This window comes from Podarcis vaucheri (genome assembly GCF_965113315.1).
Source record: "Podarcis vaucheri genome assembly, chromosome: 8".
Classification (NCBI taxonomy): Eukaryota; Metazoa; Chordata; class Lepidosauria; order Squamata; family Lacertidae; genus Podarcis; species Podarcis vaucheri.
The window spans coordinates 71,110,171-71,133,352 of record NC_138766.1 but is presented as its reverse complement, the minus strand read 5'-3'; the positions used below and the strand labels follow the sequence as shown (position 1 = coordinate 71,133,352).

Sequence of the window (23,182 nt, the reverse complement as noted above, 5' to 3'; positions counted from 1 at the left end):
ATTATTAGTTGTTGTCATCTGTATCTATATCTATATAGCTTGCAGATTGTTATAGTTGCAGAACGTTAAGTATGTACAGGTACAAAATACAGTGGTACCTCTTGTTGCGTTCCACTCGTTACGAACTTTCAGCTTACAAACGTGGCAAACCTGGAAGTGTTTACTCCGGGTTCACCACGTGTGCATGCACAGAAGTGCTTGATTGTGCCGCGCACATGCGCGGAAGAGGCGCTCTAGTTGCAGACTTTTTGGGGTGTGAACGGCACCCTGAAACGGATTAAGTTCACAACTAGAGGTACCACTGTACACCCAGAGCCTAATAGCTGAAAAAAGTATTTATTTATTAGTCTCCTTGCAGTATACACAACTGCCAATTACTTGGTCCAAATTATATTTACAAGTAATAGTACCTGAATTTGTCACCCCTACATGAAGATACACAATACTGCTATATACAGTATTTACCTACAAATGGTTCATCCCATTATATGATGAACTCTGTAGCTTTAATAAAGATATCATAAAAGAGTAACATCCAACATTTTGGTATTTTTATAATGGAGGGAGAAGCACTTGTTCTGAGAACTCTAAGCATTTATGTAATAATATGAACAATGTTAGGTAGGACTTGAATTCAAATAAACATTTTGAATCAAGAAAAGCTGAATTCTGTGGCTTATATAAATTATGCAAATTAAGACTGTTTAGAAATATTTCCCCTGTTTGCATAATTTATTATGTGTCAGGTAATCATAGGGAGGGACAAGAGTTATGCAAAACACCAAACCAAGGTGCTTAGCTCTGGAAATCCTGCTGTGCCCACGCTCTGCTTTCTAAGACTTAAAGCACTGCACACAACTTTCAAGCCTATCTTCGTAGTTTCAGTGGTGAGGAACTTCAGCAGGTGGGTGAGTGGCTGAGCTGGAATTTCTCAAAGAATTTTCTGAGAATTTTCTGGCAATTTCCTTTTTTGAGCCCCTCCTGAAGCATCAGATAATTCCATTCCTCCCCTGGAGAATATTTAGAAAACAGACTCGCCAATCTCACCATTCAGTAATTTGGGATACAGTTTTAATATTTAAAACTGGTCCCTACTCCTACCGCTCATCCTTCTTAGCTCATTCAGCATTAAGTAACAAAAGCTTCTCAGAAAATAATTTTATGATTACACTATCTGTCCATATTTTCAAGGAAGAGTTCTGAGCAGTGAGTAATGACAGAGTTAAGTACTGCCTCCAATGTTATCACAACCCATTACTACAAGTTCTTTGTAACTTCTAAAACTCTCAAATTCCTAAACCAACAAAAGTTGGTGCAATTAAAGATGCCAACCTCTTTTGTACTTATTTTTATATAACAATGATTAGTTGTCTCGGACAACTCTGACACCTGAAAGCTTGTGTGAGTTGCCTAACAATTATGAATGATATGTTGCCTGTGAGATTCAAGAGCTATTAAAGAAAACTGTGATCCAAAAAATGCTTATTAAATCAGAAATTTAACTCTATTAAAACAGAAATTAAATCAGAAATCCTAACACAAGGTAGCCAACATGGCATCCTCCAGAGTCCAGGCGTTATTGGATTACAACTCCAATCATTCCTCATCATGACCATGCTGCCTGAGGCTGGCAGGCAGTGCAGTCTAATAACACCTGGAGGGATCACACTGGCTACCCCTGTATAAAATACATTGACCGTCTAATGTCTACATTTAACAAGGCAAGGCCTGGACAGCTATAGCTAACTCATTAGATACTGATTAAATACATTCACTGTATAAGAGGATACGTTTTAGAAAAGCCAGCAGCAAGTTAGGAATATATGAAGCTGCCTTGTATTGAGTAAGATCATTAGTCAATCTAGGTCAGTATTGTATACACAGACTGGTGACGACTTCCCTAGGTTTCAAACTGCGAACATTCCCACTCCTATCTGGAGGTGCCAAGAGCCGCACCTAGGACTTTCAGCATGCAAAAGCAGATACTCTACCACTGAGCTACACCCTTCCCCTCATGTTCTAGATGAGAGAAAGGATTCAAGACATTTGCCGTCAGAACTATACCCTATACTGCACCATACTTAAGAGACCAAGAATGCGTTTTCTGGGAACCACTGCAACACAATTGCAATCATGTTGCAATTATGATGCAACTACTTAAAACGTTCTGGATAATATAAAACATAATTCTAGGCTCTGGAATCAAATGGAAAATGCATTAATAGCTATAGGAACTTACATACAATTCTGTAATGAACTTGCTTTAATTTTACATTCAAACCAACCTTACATGTTTACATAATTTGGAGAAATATTAACTGTCTTTCTCATCTTCCTCCCTCTTAGCAAGGAAGTGATTTCCAACACATTCTGACGAAACACATACTATCATATTCATAGGGGTTACACATTTCAAACTGTTTAAACTCTTTAAAGGAAGGTTAAATCATGGGGGGGGGGATTGTTTATCTGCGTAAGATTGGTATTTACCTGTTACAGTCTTGAATGCAGTCAACACAGTTTCCTTCTTTTAGGTAACATGCTGCTCTGTTTGAATACAAAATACTTAGATCCTCTGGACTTTGGATTCCTTAAATTACAAAAAATTACAGTGGATTATGATCACTGAAATCAAGTTTTATTAGTATAAAATACTTCATTAGATTGAAGGTTGCATTGCAGTAGTGCAATTGTGCTGATGAAGCAAAGCTTCAAGGATCTTTTTTTTAGTGGATCACCTATAAATACATCCTACTGCTTTAATATGCAGCCATAACTCAGTTACAATGAAATTCTACACAATAAATCTGATTATCGTGGCAACTGTATATAAATAATTTCACAACTACATAATTATTACAGAGAAATTCAGTTTTCTCCTAGAAAATTATTAATTGAAGAAAGGATACATTTTAAAATCACCATAAGAATTGCATAAAGATTTAACTCACCAGAACTAATCACATTTTCAATTGCTTCTGAGTATCTGAGGACGGCCTCTCCAAATTGTCCATTTTTAAATAATTCATTTCCTTCAGCTTTCAGTTTTGCTGCAGTGGAAGGGAGCAAAGTAGAACTGTTTTTTCCAGCTGCTGAAGATTCTGCATTTTTCTGTACTACTTCCTTGTTTTCACTATTATTTTTGTCACTGCCCAGATAGCCATTTACTTCATTTTCAGAATCCCGTAAAACCTTGGCTGTCTTTTTTTCAGGTGTGCCTTTTTTAACACTATTCTCCAAAGGGTCTCTGAGCTTCTGAGCTTCCTTGTGTTCCCATTTACAGCCATCTCCTTTGCTGGGAAACTTCTTTTGTGCATTCCCCATTTCTGTCTTCTCAGTTGTGATCTCTCCTCCCACTAGCACAGCAGTTTCTACAAGGAAGTTAATCGGCTAGGTTAGACTCTGCATCATCAGAACGAACCATTGTAAAAGCAAAGGAGGGGTGGATTAAAAGCATGTACCGGTATATCACACATATTAGCTTACTGAAATGAATTCAATGAAAGATAACATTTTCTGCAGTCTTTTTAGACAGCACAGCTAAGTATAAACAGTTTGCCATCGTGGGAATTTAACACTGTCAAATCAGTATTTTTTAAGAACTGGCACTACTCTCTTCTGAACGGTATACAATCACCTTGAAATTAACCTTTTAAATACTAGATGCTCAACTTAAAATTTGGCCTAACAAGCAAATTAGACAGCAAATCACAACTGCATTTCAAGTCACAGTTGCAATCTACCTTTTTGAGACTATATCAAACATATAAAAAGATTAAGCCATGTTCTGTATTGTGAAGTTTCACATACAGTTTCAGGTCCACTAAAAGGTAAGGATAAATTCTTCTACCCTTTATTTCAAAAAGGCTTTCTATTCATATCCAAATGGTCTAGAATAGATAAGCAGGGGCCAAAATGGTACTGGATAAACCAATTAACAGTTTTTATACTAGTAGAGTTGTATTCACTTGCTACTCTCTGAAAAAAGGAATAGATTGCTTAAAGTGAACAATTTGGAGATCAGTTTTAGAAACGATGAATATTCAATATATAAAATGTATAGCAGATAAACAGATTTACCATATGCTTTATCTTAGTTAGCCCCTATAATAGTATGAAATAATCATCTTAAAGAAATGACATTTTAAAGAGATCGTAAAAAGGTGAAATAATCATTTTGCAGCATCTTCCTAAAACAAATAGTTCCAGATTTTAAAAGTAAAACTTGCAATATTGAACATGTTTATTTCTTACTTATCTAAACACAAAATATTAAACAAAATTGTTTAATACCATCTTAAACCAAAAATAGACCACAACTTTATGAGAGTTTCCCTCTTAAAATAGCTCCAGTGTCTGCAAATCTACTGTTAAAAGACATATGAATTCAAAACAACTGAGGTTATGCTATGAAAACTTTTAAAAGGAAAATTGGAGTGGGTGGGGAATAATGTGCAATATTACGGATTGAAAGTATGTCTAAGAACTGTACACAAACAAGTTGGGAAGCTGGTGAGTCAGAGAGATATTTGATTTCTGTTTGAATTCCAGGCCACAGCTATTGGGAAGCAAGATCCTCTTGGGATGTTAATGCTGTGAACCCCTCCATCGTAGGCTCAGGTATACATATATATGTGTAAATAAACCATATATAATAAAGACACCTCAGTCTCCACTGTGTCTCATTCCGAAAGAAACACGAACCCTGGGTAAGTGCTTGGAACCCCTGGAATCTCACACTGCTCAAATCTGGGATGATGTGAAGTACTATCTTCCAGTGAGGTGACACTACAGTCAGCTCCATGTCCTTCCATTAACAGTTAACAAGTTAAAATTACTTTTATCTCCACTGCCATTTTCACATTCTGCTTCATTTCCTCCTAGTTCTTCATCACCATCTGAGTCTTCTATATCTTGAATAAGTATTTTTTTCCCTTTGCTATTAGTGTGAGAAATAGGTTCCAACTCTTTCAGCTTCTTCTCAATATCCAACAAGTTTTTCTGTAGTAATATAGCAATATTTATTTATTATTATTTTAAATACACAAATTCTTCCACCACTGAAAGATACACTCAACATTTTCAACATTACATAATACTGTAATTGCAAAAGGAGAAAATTAGAGAACCTAGTGTCAGAAGTGAGATCAGAACCAAAGTACTTAGAACTGAAAAGTAGATATACCTCTATAGGAAATTCTATTTAAAAAGAACCTGTTCAGTACAGATCTCTAATCTCTAGTAGTTCTCTAATAAATTTAAGTAATGCAGTTGTAAATGTAGGGATATTATATTAGGAGTGGTGCTTTAAATTATCTGTAGTGGGAGATTGTTAAAGTAGAAATGTATAAAATTATGAATGAGGCAGCTGGTTTAGTACCACAATTGATATTACTGAATACAGTTTGTTTGATGCTTTCATTACTATCAGTCTATCAAGATGGCCTTTGGAACCAGATTGACTATAGCTGATCATTAGAAATCGGCTCAGGATTTCTCTCTCAATTAGGCCCAAAGATCTGTTGAATACTGCTGTACGTATTAGAAAGACTCATTCACCAATTTAAGCTACTGAAAGGGCAAGAAAAACTAGACTGTTTTTGCCATTTAGAATATCTTCTATATTAAATTCATCCATGTGTAATTGGTAAACCACCCTGTGATCCTCAGACAAAGGGTGGTATAGAAATTTAATAAATAAATATAAATTGTGTGGAGCAATTATACGTTACCATACTTCTCCTGACATGTATGTGCCACTTAGGTCACCTGCACTAAACCAGAGTGGGGGAAATAAGCTGCAGGCTGAGAAACTCTACCAAAGCCCACCAATCAGGGATGGTGCCAGTGACAACACCCACATAGGGAGCCAATGAACTCACAATACCACATCCCCAGCATACACAATACCAGATTGCCCCACTCAATCTGCTGCAATGGCTCAGCCAGCAATCTTGTACTCCACTGGTTGAGGGCTACAGGATTTGTTGAAAGGCATGCTATGCCACTGGAACTTGAGATACTCATTCTGGAAGGAACTGGGCTGCAATTGGCCAACTCAGTGTACAGAATCATAGCAATATCCACAACAGAGTGGCTACAACCACAGAGGTATTCAATTGCTCAGATCTCTCTTGAACCCTCAGAATGTGCAGATTATTTCTGTGTGACCTTCCCTCCAAATCAGAAAACTTAGCTTGCAGAGCAGCATCAAAATTGGGAGAAATATGGTATTGTAATAGTTGGGTGAATGGTGGGCTCTCCACTATGGATCAGCTGATGGAAACTTATTGCTTTTTTCCCTTTTGAAAAACCAGTTTAACCTGCCGCCATCTGTGGGATGGCAGTATTTGTATCAAATACAGTATTTGTATTAGATATATTTCATTGTGTACCATCTTTCAATAGTAAATATGTCTAATACAAACGGTATCCATAGTTTACAAAACGTCCATGAAGTCAACAATTAATACTTACCTTAGCAGTAGCATTTTCTGGCTCAATCTGTAACACTTTCTTCAAATCTTCTGCAGCTGCTTTGAAATTATGTAGATTAGTGTAAACAGTGGCACGGCGCATAAAAGCTGCAGATCAATAAAGAATGCATTATTTTATTGCAATATTCTAAGTTACATAATAAATATGTCAATATAATGTGAAATTGTGGAAATGTAAAATAATTCTGAATTATATAATAACTTGCAACTATTGCAATATAGCTTTGTAATAAAGAGGAATGGTTAAAAAATAATTTCAATTTGACGCAGACAAACCATCTTCACATACAAGGATCCATTTTAGTACAGGGATGCAGAACCTCAGGCCGAGGGGCCAAATGCAGCCCTCCAGGCCACTCCATCTGGCCCCTGAAGTTCTCCCCAAGCCACACCCCCTTCTGAACCACACCCATCTTTACACCCCACTCTAGTGGCTGGAATGTGTCCTTAACTCCGATAAGGCTTCTTGCTTCCTCAATGGAGGAAGAGATGTGCGAGTGTGAAGAGAGATGTGTGAGTGTGAAGAAGCCAACCTACAGTACACAAGACAAAAATGGTGGTAGTTGCTTAGCCCACTTTTGCCTCTGGTCTTGCCCATCAATGGCACAAGGTCCTATAAGGCTGCCCAAAAGCAAATGAGGCCCTCAGGTTGAAAAAGGATCCTCAACCCTTATTTTAATACCGTAATTATTCCGCTAAATTTCTAATCTGTCCCAGTCTCCCATCAAAGTATAATCTGTTACCAAAAATTAACCCACTAAAAGAGATGTGATTACAGCTGCAAAAACCTATATACAGTGGTGCGCCGGAAGACGAATGCCTCGCAAGACGGAAAACCCGCTAGACGAAAGGGTTTTCCGTTTTTCAATGCGCTTCGCAGGATGAATTTCCCTATGGGCTTGCTTCGCAAGACGAAAATGTCTTACGAGTCTTGAGATTTTTTTTCACTCCCCCCCCTTTTTCTAAGCCGGTAAGCCTTTAATAGCCTTTTAGCAGCTAAGCCGCTAAGCCTTTAATAGCCGCTAAACCGCTAATAGTGATAATCCGCTAAGCCGCTAATAGGGTTGCTTCACAAGACGAAAAAACCGCTAGACGAAGAGACTCGCGGAATGGATTAATTTCGTCTTGCGAGGCACCACTGTAATGTAACATGGCATTATTTATTATTTATTCATTACATTTTTATGCTGTTTTTCCTCCAAGGACCTTGGGGTGGCTTACATTACTCCCCAGTTTTATTGTCAAAACGATCTGTAAAGTGGGCTAACCTTGAAGCCAGGTTTCCCTGGTCCTAGTCCAACAACCACACTATAAAAAGTCTCCCACATGGTATATGTATGTATGCTAATTGCATGGCATGTACACGTAAATTCAAAATGTTGTATCTGTACACAATCACTTGTCATGGGGAAACAGAGCAAAAGAGATAACAGTTGCTGTGAGTGGGAGAGGCCAACTATCTCTTGAAGGTGCAAGCATAATTCAAGGAGGAATTCTACACTCCCAGGAAAGGCAGCTGCGGAACCCTGAATCCCTTCCTCACCAGGTGGAGGAGTTCCACTCCTGGATGACTCTTCATTGCAGTAGTGGCAAGTTTTATACAAACTATGCCAACACTGGAACTGGCATATCTTCCCTCCTACTGAAACCAACTGGGGATAGGAATAAAGGAAATAAGTCCACCAGCACCACTTTATGTCCTATTTTGTGCTTAGACTCTTGTGCTTCCCCGGATCTCTGTAGGATTGCTCTGTTATTCTCCCTTTTTATTTACTTAGTTTGGTGCTAGGAAAAGGCAGTACCTAGACATGTGGGGACTTCCCTTTTACACTGTCTAGGAAAAGCCAACTTTTCATCTCTCAGGATTGCAATAAATTGCTTTAGACAAAGTAGGCTAAACTTCCTTCAGCTGATTAATAGTTGGAAGGGGAACTCTTGTTGCTTGGAGTAAACTTTTCCCACCATCGCCTGGCTAGCCCTGTCTCAGAATTTACCTTGAATTGAAGGGATACAAGCTTTTACAGTGAATATTGGAGATGAGTGGGAAAATATTCAGGGTTCTAATGGCAAAGCAGATACTGTACCCCCATAAATTCCCTTTCACTAAACCATGTAAAGCACTTAGCATGAGTACTAAGCCACTATGTGCTGAACAATTCATTTCCCACTATAGCAGAAGTGGAAAAATAAAAATTTGAGAGTGGTTACTCCACAGAATGCAATCCACAAATTTCAAAAACCAGTGTTTGTCACCTATGCTGATTTTGCTCCATTAATTTAAAAAGAATTTTGCTAGCATTAATTTCTCAAAAGTGATTTCTTTAATTTTACCTTTTATGTTTTCAGGGTCCATTTTTAACACTGTCTCACAATCCTGATGAGCAACATGCCAATTCTGAAGTTTTATTTCTGCCTGAGCTTTATTATTGTATGCAGCCACAGTGGGAAAGGCAGATATGCTCCTGCAAAATACTGAGGCATTAGGCAGGCTGAAATGAACACAGACACTTCAGAAAAGAGTCAGGTGACGCCTTAAAGCCTAAGGTGCGGGAATGTTGTTACAAAGTAAAGCCAGAAGACCCAAGAATGAAAAATATAGGAGTGTTACAGTACTGTACAGAGTACAAATGAAAACAAGTACAAGTCAAAAGAGTAAAAGATCCAATCAGAGTGGGTGTGGCCTCCCATCTGCTAATGAAAATGGCAAAGAAAGATAAAGAATACACATAAAGGCCTAAAGAGGGACAAATTATTTTCCGTAGTTACCTAACCATTTTCATTCTCTATTAATCTCATGCAACTCAGTGCAGAAAATTGACTACAAGTCATAATGCTATAATATGAAGACTATATGATAAAGCATGTAAGAAAGGCCAAGTGATCTACAATTCTGCCTGTCACCCTTGTAATGGCAAAAGTTACATATGTCAACAATGATGAGCTCTCCGGCTAAGAAGTGAAGGTAGAGCTGGGATAATCCCCTGCAACTGCACTGAGTTACAGAGCAAACTAAGTTGCACCCACCCCCAACTCCAAGCGGAAGAGGAAGGCTGTGGCTTGCCATGTTGGCCTTGGTCAGTTAAAGATTCACAAAGTGCCTCTGCTGCCTGGTACCAAAACAAGCAGAAGTTTTCTCTCTGGCTTTGGAGGTGAAGGTTGGCATAGGCTCCTTTGGGTAATGGGCAGCAGAGGTACATCAAGTACATCAGCTGTCCGGTGCCAAAACAAATTCTAGTTCTCCACCTACAAATTTGGAACTGGAGGAGGGTGGGAGTCATCTCCACAGTTATGCCGGGTTTCAAACCTTCAACAAAGCCCAGCACAACTGCAAGGACCACCAGGAAGAAGGCATCTATATATACCATATTCAATACAAGCAGGATCGGTCCAAGCCATGTTTGCTGCCTAATAGGACAGAATAAGAAGTGCCTCTGCACACAAAAATAGTGTCATGTCGCACTTTCAAGTTCTTGAGGTTTTTGTCAGTACACAGTCTCAGTCTAGAATGCCTTATTGTGAGGGTTGCTGCCTGGCTACACAACATGTACGCAGAAAAATGAATACCATAAATTTGATATATGTATACTAATACAAATTTTGTTTAAACCACTTTTAAACAACGAAGTTGATAGTGAAGCAGCTAAATGATTTTTTAAATGGAAGTTGTAGCTTTTAAGACTACATATTAATGCCTGCTTTGCATCCAGGTTGCTACTGTATTTTAATATTTTGTTGGAAGCTGCCCAGAGTGGCTGGGGAAGCCCAGCCAGATGGGTAGGGTAGAAGAAGAAGAAGAAGAAGAAGAAGAAGAAGAAGAAGAAGAAGAGTAGTAGTTTGGATTTGATATCCCGCCTTCCACTCCCCTTCAGGAGTCTCAAAGCGGCTAACATTCTCCTTTCCCTTCCTCCCCCACAACAAACACTCTGTGAGGTGAGTGGGGCTGAGAGACTTCAGAGAAGTGTGACTGGCCCAAGGTCACCCAGCAGCTGCATGTGGAGGAGCGGAGACACGAACCCGGTTACCCAGATTGCGAGACTACCGCTCTTAACCACTACACCACACTGGCTCTCTATAAATAAATAAATAAATTATTATTATTATTATTATTATTATTATTATTATTATTATTATTGCTACTGCAGCAGGCTAATAATTACTATGGATGACTCACCGAGTATAGTAGATAACTGCTTCTTTGTAGTCTCCTGTAACAAATGCTTCATTTCCTTTTTCTTTTTCACGATTAGCAATGAATATTTTTTCCTTTGTAGTCAAACCTAGAAGATATCTATTACATATTAAAGGAAGAAAAATTGCAGGCAAAACAAAAAAAACATTTCTTTTAATGCTACAGAGAAAGAATATGAGAGAGAGAATATTGTAAAAAACATAATCTACAAGTGCTCTATTGTGTTGATTTGAGCCTCTACCCACTTCAGGCAACATGCTATATCTCAATAGTTGAACACATGCTTTGTATACAGAAGGTAACAAATTTAATTAACAGTCTGTCCAGTTAAAAGGAACTCCTGTAACAAGGCTGGGAAGCACCTCTGAGATCCTGAAATACCAGTAGCAGTCAAAGTAGGCAATTATACAGTGGTTGAAACTACACTTTGGAATTTTTTGCTTTATTGTTTAAGGGTATGCTATTTTTTTCAAGGTAAGAAGAGAAGAAGAAGAGTTTGAATTTGATATCCTGCTTTATCACTACCCGAAGGAATCTCAAAGCGGCTAACATTCTCCTTTCCCTTCCTCCCCCACAACAAACACTCTGTGAGGTGAGTGGGGCTGAGAGACTTCAAAGAAGTGTGACTAGCCCAAGGTCACCCAGCAGCTGCATGTGGAGGAGCGGAGATGCGAACCCGGTTCCCCAGATTACGAATCCACCGCTCTTAACCACTACACCACACTGGTAAGGGTTATAACATTTTAAAACCCTGTTTCCAAAAAAATGTTTTCTAGCTATATTACTGATTTATCTACTACCTTAGCAGAATTATGCAATCAAAAACACAGGATTTTTAAATGCTGTAATTCAGCAGTACTGACTGCATTACTGAATTTTGAAGTAACATGGTAAAATGGGGGGGGGGAATATTTCTGGGAAAGGATAGGCAGACATTGGATATATACAGGAGTTACTGACAATGCATACAATACTGATAAACAAATTCATATAAAATTGTCATAATTCTATATGAGCATCAAGTCACAGTATTTTTGAAAACAGAGATTCCTATGAGTAGTAGATTTCTTATTTTTCAATAAAAGGCAACAGCAACCAAAATCACTGTAGTATTGAATGAAAACCTACCTGTTGTGTCTATATCAGATTTTGGTAACCCTTTGTTAGTAGTTTTAAAGCTGGGTTTACTCTTATTTTCCTCATAACCATCAATTTTGGAACATTCTTTTTCCACATCAAACCTTAAAAAATGGAAAAGAATTTAATATATTTACATGATAATAATAAACATCCATAAATTATACAAATGTGTGTTTAACTATAACAAGACCTCACACTTACATAGTTTAAGGGTATGATGGACCATTAATCTGCAATGTAGGAATAGGCAGGTGGCCCATATGGGGATCAAACCCATGATCTTGGCATTATCGGCACCTCACTCTAACCCACTGAGCTGCAAGCAGTGGGCACGTTCTACTCTTAAGTAGGAAGAACCAGCTGTACAAATATAAGATGTGGGGAAGGATCTAGGTGTCTTAGTAGACCACACATTTAATGTGAGTCAAAAGTGTGATGCAGCAGCAAAAAAAGGCTAATGCTATTCTAGGATGTATAGTGCCCCTATCAAATGAAGTAAGAGTACTGCTCTATTTTGCCTTGGAAAGACTATACCTGGAGTACTGTGTCCTGGCCTGGCACCACAATTTAAGGAGGATATTGGCAGGGCAAGCAAGATGTTGTGCAAGGAAAAATTATTGCACAGATCAAATACTTGCCTTAGCATGATGTTGAATACAACTCATCATATTTAGAGCGCTTTCTCCCAACATGCAATTTTTGTGTAAAGTTCTCCATTAATACTAGACTTTCGAATACCATTTGTCTATAGTTAGCTCTGTGAGATTTTGAGAATTTCAAGGGCACGTTAACACAGAAACAAACGTTCCTTTTTCAAAACCAACTTAAATAGAACATTAGAAAATAATTGAATTAAACAATACGCAGAAGGTATCTGACATACTTATCCCACTCTCTATAGTCCCTTGGTACATTTTTATTCTTTATTACACCATTTCTTGAAGTTTTGCTCTAGAATGAGAAGTCAGACAAGATATAAAAAAATAAGCTTCATCAAAGAATTTGTTTTGTTACTCTCATTTCATGTGATATGAGCATTATAACATGTTTTAGCTACCTCAAACTGAGGTTTTGGGGTTCACATATGTTCAGTAAGTAACTCAATCACTTGCTATCCTTTCTACAATCATGTGCTTATCAACTAAGAATAAATGTCAATATTTCGATATAAAAATTCTCATATGGGAAAAAATGAGAATTGCAAACATACATAACCAAGTGGGACTTGCAATTAAACATTGCAGCACAGAGTGCTATCTCATCAAGAATCCAGCCCCTCCCCCTCCAGCTTTCCATTCCTCACCTCCAGTTAGTGAGCATGGAATGCTCTGTCATCACTGGGCTGATTGGGGTTTGTTTGTACTTTTTCCCTACTTCTGCAAACCTTTGAGATGCCCTGAACCTACTGATAGCTTCCTTTTACACGACTGGCACTCACACAATTTGAATGTAGCGTCCTGAATTGAATTGAATCAAGTAGGGTCCTGTGACAAAATGTTCCATTGTGGAGTACTTCTCTCCAGGGTTATTAGATGTTTTCCCCCTCCCATTTGATATGTGACCGTCATACTCATAGACCTACTGAAATAGGGACAAGTTGGCCATGATTTCAATGGGTCTCCTTCAGGTATGACTTAGTCAGATGCCAACAACACATTAAAAAAAAAATTGATACTGAATATTGTATAGAAACACAGATTCCCACCTGTCTAGAAGGAAGAGAGCTATCTGAACTACGAACTGGTGGCAAATTTTCCACTTTCTCCTTGAATACTTCCGTTGTAGCATACCGCATTTTATACTCATCTTCTTTCATTTCGGTAATCCAGCTCTGAAAGAAATCAAAAACATAAACGTATTTCAAAATCTGAAATTGTTTTTTTACCAGGCAACAACTATTTGTTATTTAAAAGTCACATACAAAATTAGCATGCTGCAGAATGAAGAAGTGCAATACCTTCATTTCATTCTCTATTTCTTTCCATTCCTCAGTAGTAAAATCAGAAGCAGTGGCTGCAGGTTTATCTCTTCGCAGAGCTCTGCTATTTGGAGCCAAAGACTCAATGCGTTTTTCACAAAATAATACAAGATCAGGATAGAAGCCTTCTTCACCAGATCTAAAAATTAATAAATGTGACATTATACGAACTTCTGTAAGCACAACAGGAATTCTCTTCTGTCCCCTGTAGCCCCCATGCATCCTCAAAATATGCTATGACAGGTTAGGGAAAACTCAAGAGAGAGTGCAGAGAAAGAGTAAGTCCTGCTGGATGAGTGGACCTCCACACATACGGCATTAGATATCACCAATAGCTATTTTTAAAGCATAAACCATAAATATTAACTTCAGGAGCTTTTATAACACCCCCCCCCCTTCTGAGATAAAGACTTCCACTATTTTTGTTTGATTTGCTCTAGACTTGTAAATAGTTTACAGCTGACATTGCTACATTTTGTATTGCTTTTGTATTGCTTTTTTAAGCTCAATAACCATTCAATGGCTCAATTCTGCATGGCCAAAAGGTCTGTAAAATCTTAAATCTGAATATCCCAGCCTTAGCTAGTATAAATAGATCACCTTCTCAGTCCAAACAACCAATTTATGTTATACTAATGCCATGCTAGCAAGACTAAACTATTTTCACTTATTTAAAATTATGACAATATTTAGCTTTTAAACAAGTTTTCTGACAAGGTCTACAAAAGAAGTGATAGCCTTATTAGTTTCTAGTTAATGTTTAGTTAATATGAATAAAAATATGTAAACCATAACAAAATAAATATGTAATTTAAATGTTTACCTTAATATCTTAAGAATCTTTTCCAAATGCTTAACATCTTTGCATGTTTCAATGAATTTGTAGTCCAGATGCTCAATAGGAATTTGATATGTTTTTGTTGTTCCTTGGCTTAACAAGCATGAAACTTGGTCAGCACTCATAACTAGAAATATAAAAGGTAATATTTAAATTTTCCCACTATTCATATATATTTTGAAATTACATAAGCTCACTGAATAATGTGTTATAATCTCTTATGTACATTGCAAACACTTTTCAGTTACAGAAGATTATTAGACTGCAGCCTTAATTTTTGACCCTGTGAACTACTTCAAACATACTTGCTTGTGCACCTGTTTTAAATCCTTCTAGCTTCAGTCCATTGAAATGGAACAATTTATAGGACCAGGACTTTCTGTGTGGGTAGTACTTTATGCACCATGAATGCTTATATGTATAAATAGCTACTGCTAGAAAAAACACACGATTAAGTGAAAAGAATTTTCACAGCAGAATTTTTCACATGTATAATTCTGTTTTTGTTTCTAAATCTTTGCAGCCACTGTTTTCTTATTTGTATTTACAATAACAGTTGCTTTTTATTACAACATACCAAATGCAGACTTCATAACGTTTATGTTCATTCAGATTTGGCAGCCATCTGAATGTCAAACTTTTTTCCATAACACAGACTAACTGAACATAATCCTATTTGTGAGAATTATTCTCAGATCCTTTTGCATATAAATAAATCCATTGATTGAATTTTGTCTGCAAATTATGTGACTAATGATCTTAGAGAATCATAGGTTCAGAGAACATTGTGTATTTGTGAATTATCTGTTGTGAGAGATCTTCCACATTATTTACCGGTACCTTATGCAAATCATACAGAATACCTACAAGCTCATTTCTTGAACATGGTTTATAATGCTACAGTTTATAAGAAAACTGAGTATTTTACTGTGTACAGGTTATCAAGTGCAAAATGTCAGCATCAATTAAAAAACAAACAAACCCTCTAATTTCCCATTAAAATGGAATGCCAGAAAATTTTGACCCATCCCCATTTTGAAACATAAAAAATAAAACAAGAATCATTTAACCCTACAACGTAGCATCAAAACACAATTTCAGCACTGAATACGTTTTTTATAAAGAATAATTCAAGGACAATGCCCTCTACAGTTAAAAAAAAGGAACAGGTTGCAGCAAATAAATAAATAATCCACTAGCAACTGTTGCTATGTACTGAAGTGAGCCACAAAGCTCAGAAATTTCAGGAGATCACCATCTCCTGAAATTAGGCCCTGCCCTACGCAGTTTCACAACACCATGGAAACAAGCCTCACTTTTTCAATACATGCAGCAAGCTCCCAAAATAACAACATTTTGAAGGTATTCTGCTTTATTCTATATGAAAGTCTGAAATGACTGGATCATTTGTGCTGGGCCCCCGATCTCCTTCCCTCTCCTTTTTTAAAAAAATAAATAAATAAAAATAAAATGCTTTTATTTGCTTACAGGGCATCTGGGCATAGATGTAAAGCACAGAGCTGGCAAGACTCCAGCCACCAACCATCTAAATGTGCCCAGAGGTCTAAATTTGTATCTATCTGTATAAAGCAGCACATACGAATTTGTGGTAGGGACCTGTACCATGAGTATTTTAAGGGCCTAGCCAGTGCCCCTTTATCAAAGTAATTTCTGCAGCCTTAGCCCCAATTCACACAAAAATCAAGAACTGACCTTAGCAACAGCAGTCACACCCTCAGAGCAATGAGGGTGGTGGTGGTGGGGGGAATGGGCATAATCAGGATTTTGGTTAGGGGGCAGGCTTTTGTTGGGGGGGCAGAACCTCAAATTTGTATTGATTTTAATTGATTGGGGGGCAGCTGCCCCCCTTGGCTACGCCCATGGGCGTAGGAAAAGGAGCATGAAAGATAACAGCGGTGCATGTATGCTGCCCATTTAATATATATCGTTGAAGCTTTTTGCAGTTTCAAATACCCATATAGTTGAGAACGGGAATAGCCATGAGTTATGTTGGGGGGCAGGATTTATGTTGGGGGGCAGAACTGAGCTCCATGTGACATGATTGGTCAGTTACTTGAATATTTTTATTTATTTACTTGATTGGGGGCGGGGGGGATCTGGCTACGCCCATGTAGTTGAGTGACTTCAGGCCAGTTACCACCACAATCTATCCTACCTTACAGGGTTGCTGCGAAGACAGAGAAAAGCATACCCTGAACTTACTGGAGAAAAAAATCAGATTTTTTTTTTAAAGAAAAACATACACTGGCACCACCACCTGTTTGCCCCCCTATGAAACCTGTTCTACCAATTATAGCTGCCTCCCAGCATCATCGCACCTTCCCCGTTTGCATCACCCTAGACTCGTGCCCCCCCCCCCGATCTCCCACAGCCCTCCCCATCCATCCTCCGCGATTCCTCGCTCTCCCTCTTCCTCCTGCCGTTATCCTCAAACGGCCACACACAGCATCCCCTGCCCGGCACCGGACGCTCCTACCTGCTTCCTTCCCCAGCGAACGCCGCCACTCCAACGTCCTTTCCACAGGAGACAGACCCCAGCAACGCTTTGCCGCCGCCCCTCGCCGCTCGGAGCGGCCTTGAACCGGCGCCGCTGAGGGAAACCCTACAGGTGGCCCCGCCGAGAGCCACTTTTTAAATAGAATTCGCTCGAGCAACAAAACGTACCCCCTCTAGCGCACGCGCAGAAGGCGAGCGGCCCACCACCACCTCAGCGCAGTCGCCCGAGGAAGGCAGTCTCCACCTAGGGCCGCGCGGGGCGGTTGCTAAGGAGACGCTGCTTCGCCACCGCCGTCGCCGCCGCCGCTCTGGAAAGGGCGGCTTGCCAACGTTGTGAAGGCAGGCGCTCGTTCCCCTCCTCCCGCACCTCATTAAAGCGTACATCAAAAAACGGTTTAATGTTTCGTCTTCTTGTCTATTGAATTTGTTCTAAATATATCCCAATCCCACCATGTTTTACACTCGCCGAACAAAAGCAACGGGCAATAAAAGCAGTGAAGTTCAGCAACTAAAAAGCATCATCATAATTAATAATAAATAAAAAAACACCACCCAGGACCAAACTTCTGCTATAAGAACAGTACAACCGATATGCCGCCTTAAAGGTGGCTTTTCATTAGCAGGCTCAAGGAGGCAAACAAGATACCTGCACAATGGAATACACAAATAGTAGCACAATTCTAACCCTGTACACAGAGATGCAAATCCTATTTAAATCAGTGGGGCATCACACTACTAGGTGGAGTTAGAGTTGCAGCCTTAGCCTAACCCTCAATTAAATTCAACAGGATTTATTTCTGAGTAGATGTCAGGGTTACGCTGCAATTTAACACAAAATAGAAAAAAAAGATCCAGCTTTCCTCCATCTGCTTGCTGGAAATTGATGGCATAGGAACAGTAAATGGAGAAAATAATTGGTTCTTCACTCAGCTGGTGGCAATTTGTATTATTTCTGCACCATCAGATGGCAGGGCATTTAGGACAAGTTATTAGGTATCTGCAAAGTACACAAAACTAAGGAAAAATAGATCTGATGCCCTCAGAGGGCTTCAAGGCCAAGCAAGCATTTGAACCTTGAGCTCCATGATTACACTTTTAACCATTATACTAACCTGGTTCTGAACCCACTATCATCACCCCATGCTTTTTTCCATCCCCTCAGACATAAGAGATTCTGTCAACTAGATTTAGCCACTTGTTTGACTTACCGTAGATGCTACAATCACATTAGACCTTAAATGAATTTTTAACTATTTTAATTTGTTTTTCAATGATATACATATTGTACAAAGTCACAAAATAGAAACTGACTATAACAAGAAATAAAAAAACAACCCCCCCCCCGTGTCAGAAGCCAGGTAAGTACTCTTGCCTGTGTTGTTCTTACAGAGTATATTGCCAAGATAATGTCACAATTTCCTTCAGCCAGAAGAGATTGAGATATCAAAGAATAAATTTCAGAGCAGAAATATAATGACATCCAAATTTGTGATGATACTGGTGATAAGTTGTTTTGTAAACCTGATTTGTTGGCCAATGTAACAAATGACCATCAAACAGCATAAAATGTGTGGGTGGTTTCTTTTTCCCTTTCATAACCACTACACTAAGCAGTGAAATCCACATGCTCCTGGATAATTTGTGGTACTTCCAAACGTATTGTTCATCAATAATCCTGGGTTATAGGGAAAGCTCCTGTTGCTCGGTCCTAGCTCCTGCCAACCTAGCAGTTTGAAAGCACGTAGTGCAAGTAGATAAATAGGTACCGCTCCAGCAGGAAGGTAAACAGCGTTTCTGTGTAGTGCTCTGGTTTGCCAGAAGTGGCTTAGTCATGCTGGCCAGCTGTATGCTGGCTTCCTCGGCCAGTAAAGCAAGATGAGCGCTGCAACCCCAGAGTCGTCCGCGACTGGACCTAACAGTTAGAGGTCCCCTTTACCTATAGAGAAAGACAACCAAAGGGGACATGTTTTCCTGTGATTGCATCCCTCCCAAACGGAAGGTGCAAATCCATATGTCATATGGGGTAATTGCACCAGTGTCCTATACCATCTATGGATTATCTTGATAGAATTTTCCCAAACATATGCTGAGACAGATTTAACTGGTTTGTCTAAAGTGGTGTCCAGTCACATTCACAACTGTCATACCCTCCCATAATCCCTCTAGAGGGCCTATCAAATTGCTTACAAATCCTCCATAAATTAATGACACCATACCCTTACATGGTCACACATAGATATTAAATTCTCTAACCATGTTAATGGCTGGCTAGCCTGTGTTTTCAATCCTGCGTCCAATAACAAATGTTGTCATTGGTGTTTCTGGAGCCACTCGAAATTCAGATTTCCTGTATTAGTTGCCAGCTGTTCCAAAGAAATGGGATCATTATTAACATAAAATAGTATCCCTTTCGTTCCCAGTTAGGAAGAGAATTAGATTTTATGGTAGTGGGTGATAATATAGAACTTTAAAAGATTTTTAAAAGTTTTCTCAGATTTCATTACTGGCAAAAATGTCAACCAAGTACTGGAATAAAACTTTATTGTCATAACAGAATAATTTACACACTGTCAGAATGGAAGAATGCATTTGCCCATAAGAAAATCAAAGTCTAACATGAATAAAGTACATTGCCATAAACCAGATGCATCTTCTGTTTTCTTCATCGGGCATCAAACACAACCACTATAGTAGAGTTAAAGAAAAAAGCTGGAGACCATGGGAAAAAAATAATGGTTAGTTATAAGCATTATGCAAGCAATTATTTCACGCTCCTAACACATTTCAACAAGAGGCATAAGCAAGAAGCAGAAAGTTTGTGCTTTGTGCTTCTTTCCAATGTTCAAAGTGTAACTTTCACATCTCCCTCTGCAATCAGCTGTTCTATCTATTTCAGGGGTAGTCAACCTTTTTATACCTACCGCCCACTAATGCATCTTTCTCGATGGTAAAATTTCCTTACTGCCCACCAGTGCTCAATAGGAGGATTCAGCTTGTGCCATAGAACCCCCTAATGTCCACCTAGAATCCTGAAACACCCACTAGTGGGCGGTAGGGACCAGGTTCACAACCCCTGATCTATTTAAACACCACTGAATGCAATGGCACTGACATGCAATTAAAAGCCACTAGGATACAGTATATACATATGCACAAGTATGGTGCTATGTGTTGTAACAACCTTAGTTGAAAATAATTATGGCTGACCAGTTTACACATTACATTTCACAATATGACTAATCCATCCAAGCTGTGTATAATGAAAGGCAGGCAAAGAAAACACTTACCAACCAGAGTATCTGTATATGAAATGTAATATATAAAGTGGATCAAAGTACTGCAGCACAAGTATTTTCAGTACTGATGAGATTTGTAGACCTTTATTAGTATAAAATTACGCCATCACATTACAGCAACTCTAAATAAATTCTAAAAGTTCAGGTAGTTAGGATCAGCATGCAATAATCAAGCAATGAACAGGCCCACATAGAAGGATACATCTTTTTGTTCTTTTTTTGTACATTATTCTGTATCCACATTCTCTGCATCTGATGGGATCTCTTGCTTTTATTTCATTTTCTGTGTGACATTCTGAAAATATATTAAAAAGTATATGAAAATTGAAACAAAGCAATGAGAACAAAGCTTAACAATGTGAGAGAAAAACTGTCCTTTTATTATAATGCACAAAATATTATAAACAATGTCACATTTTATGGAAAAGAACAGAGTCTACCTAACTCATTTTACTAAAATGTTAGAGAAGTTAGGCTGCAATCCAAGTCCTGAGGGGTTAAGGAGAAAGTTGGATTGAGTGGAGGTGTCCCTCCGCCCAGCCCTACTGGCCTGTACTTGTGGAGCGATGCATCACTGCTGGCACACAACTCTCCATTCCACCCACTGAACATGCAGGTGGAGGTGCTAATGGGGGGGGGGGGATTCTGCCACCAGCAGCTGGCAGAAAACCCTGAATTAGAACATTCCAGGTAGGGGCTGAGCTGGCCTAGGATCCTCTGAATTCCAGACTGACCGTACTATCATCATATTATGGCACTGACATGATCCAGATTTAGGGGGCAATCCTATGGCAAGACATGCTGCAATTAGCTGTTTACAATACAGATTTCTGGTTCAGCTGGCTAATTCCTAGTTCAGCTGAAGATACAACAGTGTAACTTGCTCATCTTGGTGGAGCTGGAGCTGAGCAGAGGCCCATGTAGGTTCAAAAATAGGGGTGTTCCAGGTCTGCAACCAGAAAATGTGGGTTCGGTTGGATCCTAAACTTGCCCAGCTTGGTCTTGTGACCTGGCAATCCAGTGTAGAACACCATTTTAAAGGCTTGTTTCCCCTCTGTTTTCGACAGAGCAAAAACAGTCCTGCTACTGAACAGGGTTTGGATCTAGTATAACTACAACAGCTTATTTTATGCCAGTTTTGTGTGCATAGGATTGCTCCCTAAATCACAGTTGTAGCTCCAGCCCTGCCGCTCTGTCAAACCCTTTAGATTGTGAGGCCAGAAAACCTATATTCACACTGTATTTTATAAATTAATTTACACTAGAATTATGAAAGGTTCTTAACATTTCATATTGGAGTTCGTCAAATTAGAATGGTTCAATACTGACTTCAATATCTGAGTTCAATATTTATATAGAAGATTTATATTTTATATTTTGATTTTTCACCAGTCCTCAAAGTGGCCTAGAGCATTTATAAAATACAACAGATACACCAATAAAATTAATTCCACTGGAATCTGGGATCTGATACTCCTTTCCACAGGACAGTTGGTAGCCAATGGCCCTGTGGTGGGGAGCAGAGACCCCAAACAAAGCAGCAACAGACGCTTGTGTCATCTTCATCTCCCTCCCTCTCATTTAAACCTACAGAATTCTAAGATGCAATTAATGACAGACTGCATGAATATGAGACAAAACTCTTTTTCAGCAACACTCTATGGCACAACCACCTTACCAAGAAGCTATACCACACAACTCCTACCAGTTAGGCATGACATGATCTTACCTCCACAGATGTATATCATAGGTTGCTGCTTTGGAGGAGGAGCATCTTTCTGGGTGTCCATACTCTGTCAGTAAAAAGAAGACAAATCATGCAGATCTTTTATGAGTTTCGTACGCATAGTTCTCTTACAAGTCCACTTCAGGCTTGTTGTTAAATAAAATCGGGTGATGGTGTTACAGGCTGGAAAAGGGAAGGTTTCTACCTGATTTCTTTATTACGCCGATTTTTTACTTTTAAAACCAAGCAAGAGTATGCCAAAAGAAAAGAGCACGCGACACGAGGAAGACGCAACATTATTTACCCGCTTCCCCAACCAACCCATGACTCAACCCTCGCGGGTCGATCTATAGTCTCATCCCGGAAGGCAGGAAACTGCACGAATGAGCTACAACTTTTGGGGAAGGTCCTGATTAGGGAATTTATCACCTCACCTTTCAACAGAAACAATCCCCCCAAAACAGGTTTTTAAAAACCAGCTCCGTTACCAGTTCGTATCTCCCATGCACGGCTCTAGGGCGCAGCCTAATGAGCACTACTATTGGGCGCAGGCTGATGACGAAAGAAGCATACACAGCAAGCCCGCAAGTCCCGCCCCGCTAGTTCCGGCGTGTTGTTAAAGAGCTGGGTTGCAACCGTATTTAGCGCTTTATAATCTTTCGCAATTACTCAGTAAACTAAGATGCTGCAATCTTTTTACCTGGGAGTAAGTCCCATTGAATTCAGTGGGACTTACTTCTGAGTAGACATGTTTTAGGATTGCGATGTTAATGGTTTGCTCAGCAAATACTTTGTTATAGGAATTCAAAGCAGCAGTTTTTTCTTATAACAACTTGTTCAGGTTTTAACTTCAGTATATTAGCTTCCAGTATTACACTGCACTGCAACGTACGTTTTAAACATTTATCATAGGTAAAACTTGAACTGTGGCTCGGAGCTTAGACCCAAAATCTTTAACAGGGGTTGTGTCTACTTCCTTACTGTAGTCTACTTCCCGCCCC

The 23,182-nt window shown here is 39.0% G+C and overlaps 2 protein-coding genes across 5 annotated transcripts in view; both read right to left on the bottom strand.

Annotated features, from left to right (window-relative positions):
* SPAG1 (sperm associated antigen 1) overlaps positions 1-17,344 on the bottom strand; it is a 29,938-nt gene extending 12,594 nt beyond the window's left edge. Inside the window, exons 1-12 of one of the 3 annotated variants that reach the window (XM_082235557.1) lie at positions 17,328-17,344; positions 14,628-14,769; positions 13,784-13,943; positions 13,532-13,657; positions 12,710-12,777; positions 11,815-11,927; positions 10,669-10,774; positions 8,829-8,959; positions 6,478-6,584; positions 4,839-5,001; positions 2,952-3,371; positions 2,491-2,590 (exon numbers count right to left, since the gene is read on the bottom strand). In XM_082235557.1, coding sequence (XP_082091683.1) covers positions 2,491-2,590; positions 2,952-3,371; positions 4,839-5,001; positions 6,478-6,584; positions 8,829-8,959; positions 10,669-10,774; positions 11,815-11,927; positions 12,710-12,777; positions 13,532-13,657; positions 13,784-13,943; positions 14,628-14,767 — 1,634 coding nt within the window. In that variant the 5' untranslated portion in view covers positions 14,768-14,769; positions 17,328-17,344. The other 2 variants (XM_082235556.1, XM_082235558.1) reach the window with 2 other exon arrangements.
* Positions 17,345-19,683: 2,339 nt separating this feature from the next.
* POLR2K (RNA polymerase II, I and III subunit K) lies at positions 19,684-22,756 on the bottom strand. Of its 2 annotated transcripts, none has more exons than XM_082236026.1 (4): positions 22,670-22,756; positions 22,185-22,248; positions 20,658-20,750; positions 19,684-19,844 (listed from the first exon to the last, which is right to left on the bottom strand). In XM_082236026.1, exons 2-4 carry the CDS (start codon positions 22,243-22,245, stop codon positions 19,822-19,824), a joined length of 177 nt encoding a protein of 58 aa, XP_082092152.1. In that variant the 5' UTR covers positions 22,246-22,248; positions 22,670-22,756; the 3' UTR covers positions 19,684-19,821. The 2 variants fall into 2 exon arrangements, with proteins under 2 accessions (XP_082092152.1, XP_082092151.1); XM_082236025.1 differs by having other exon boundaries at positions 22,616-22,750.
* Between the last annotated feature and the right edge of the window lie 426 nt (positions 22,757-23,182).

What these genes read in the sequence shown, in the direction of transcription:
- POLR2K (XM_082236026.1), bottom strand. Translation starts at nt 22,245, where the DNA reads ATGGACACCCAGAAAGATGCTCCTCCTCCAAAGCAGCAACCTATGATA. An exon ending in TATGATATACATCTGTGGAG is followed by an intron (nt 20,751 to 22,184) that starts GTAAGATCATGT and finishes ATATATTTTCAG; the next exon opens with AATGTCACACAGAAAATGAA. An exon ending in CAAAAAAAGAACAAAAAGAT is followed by an intron (nt 19,845 to 20,657) that starts GTATCCTTCTAT and finishes ACTCTACTATAG; the next exon opens with TGGTTGTGTTTGATGCCCGA.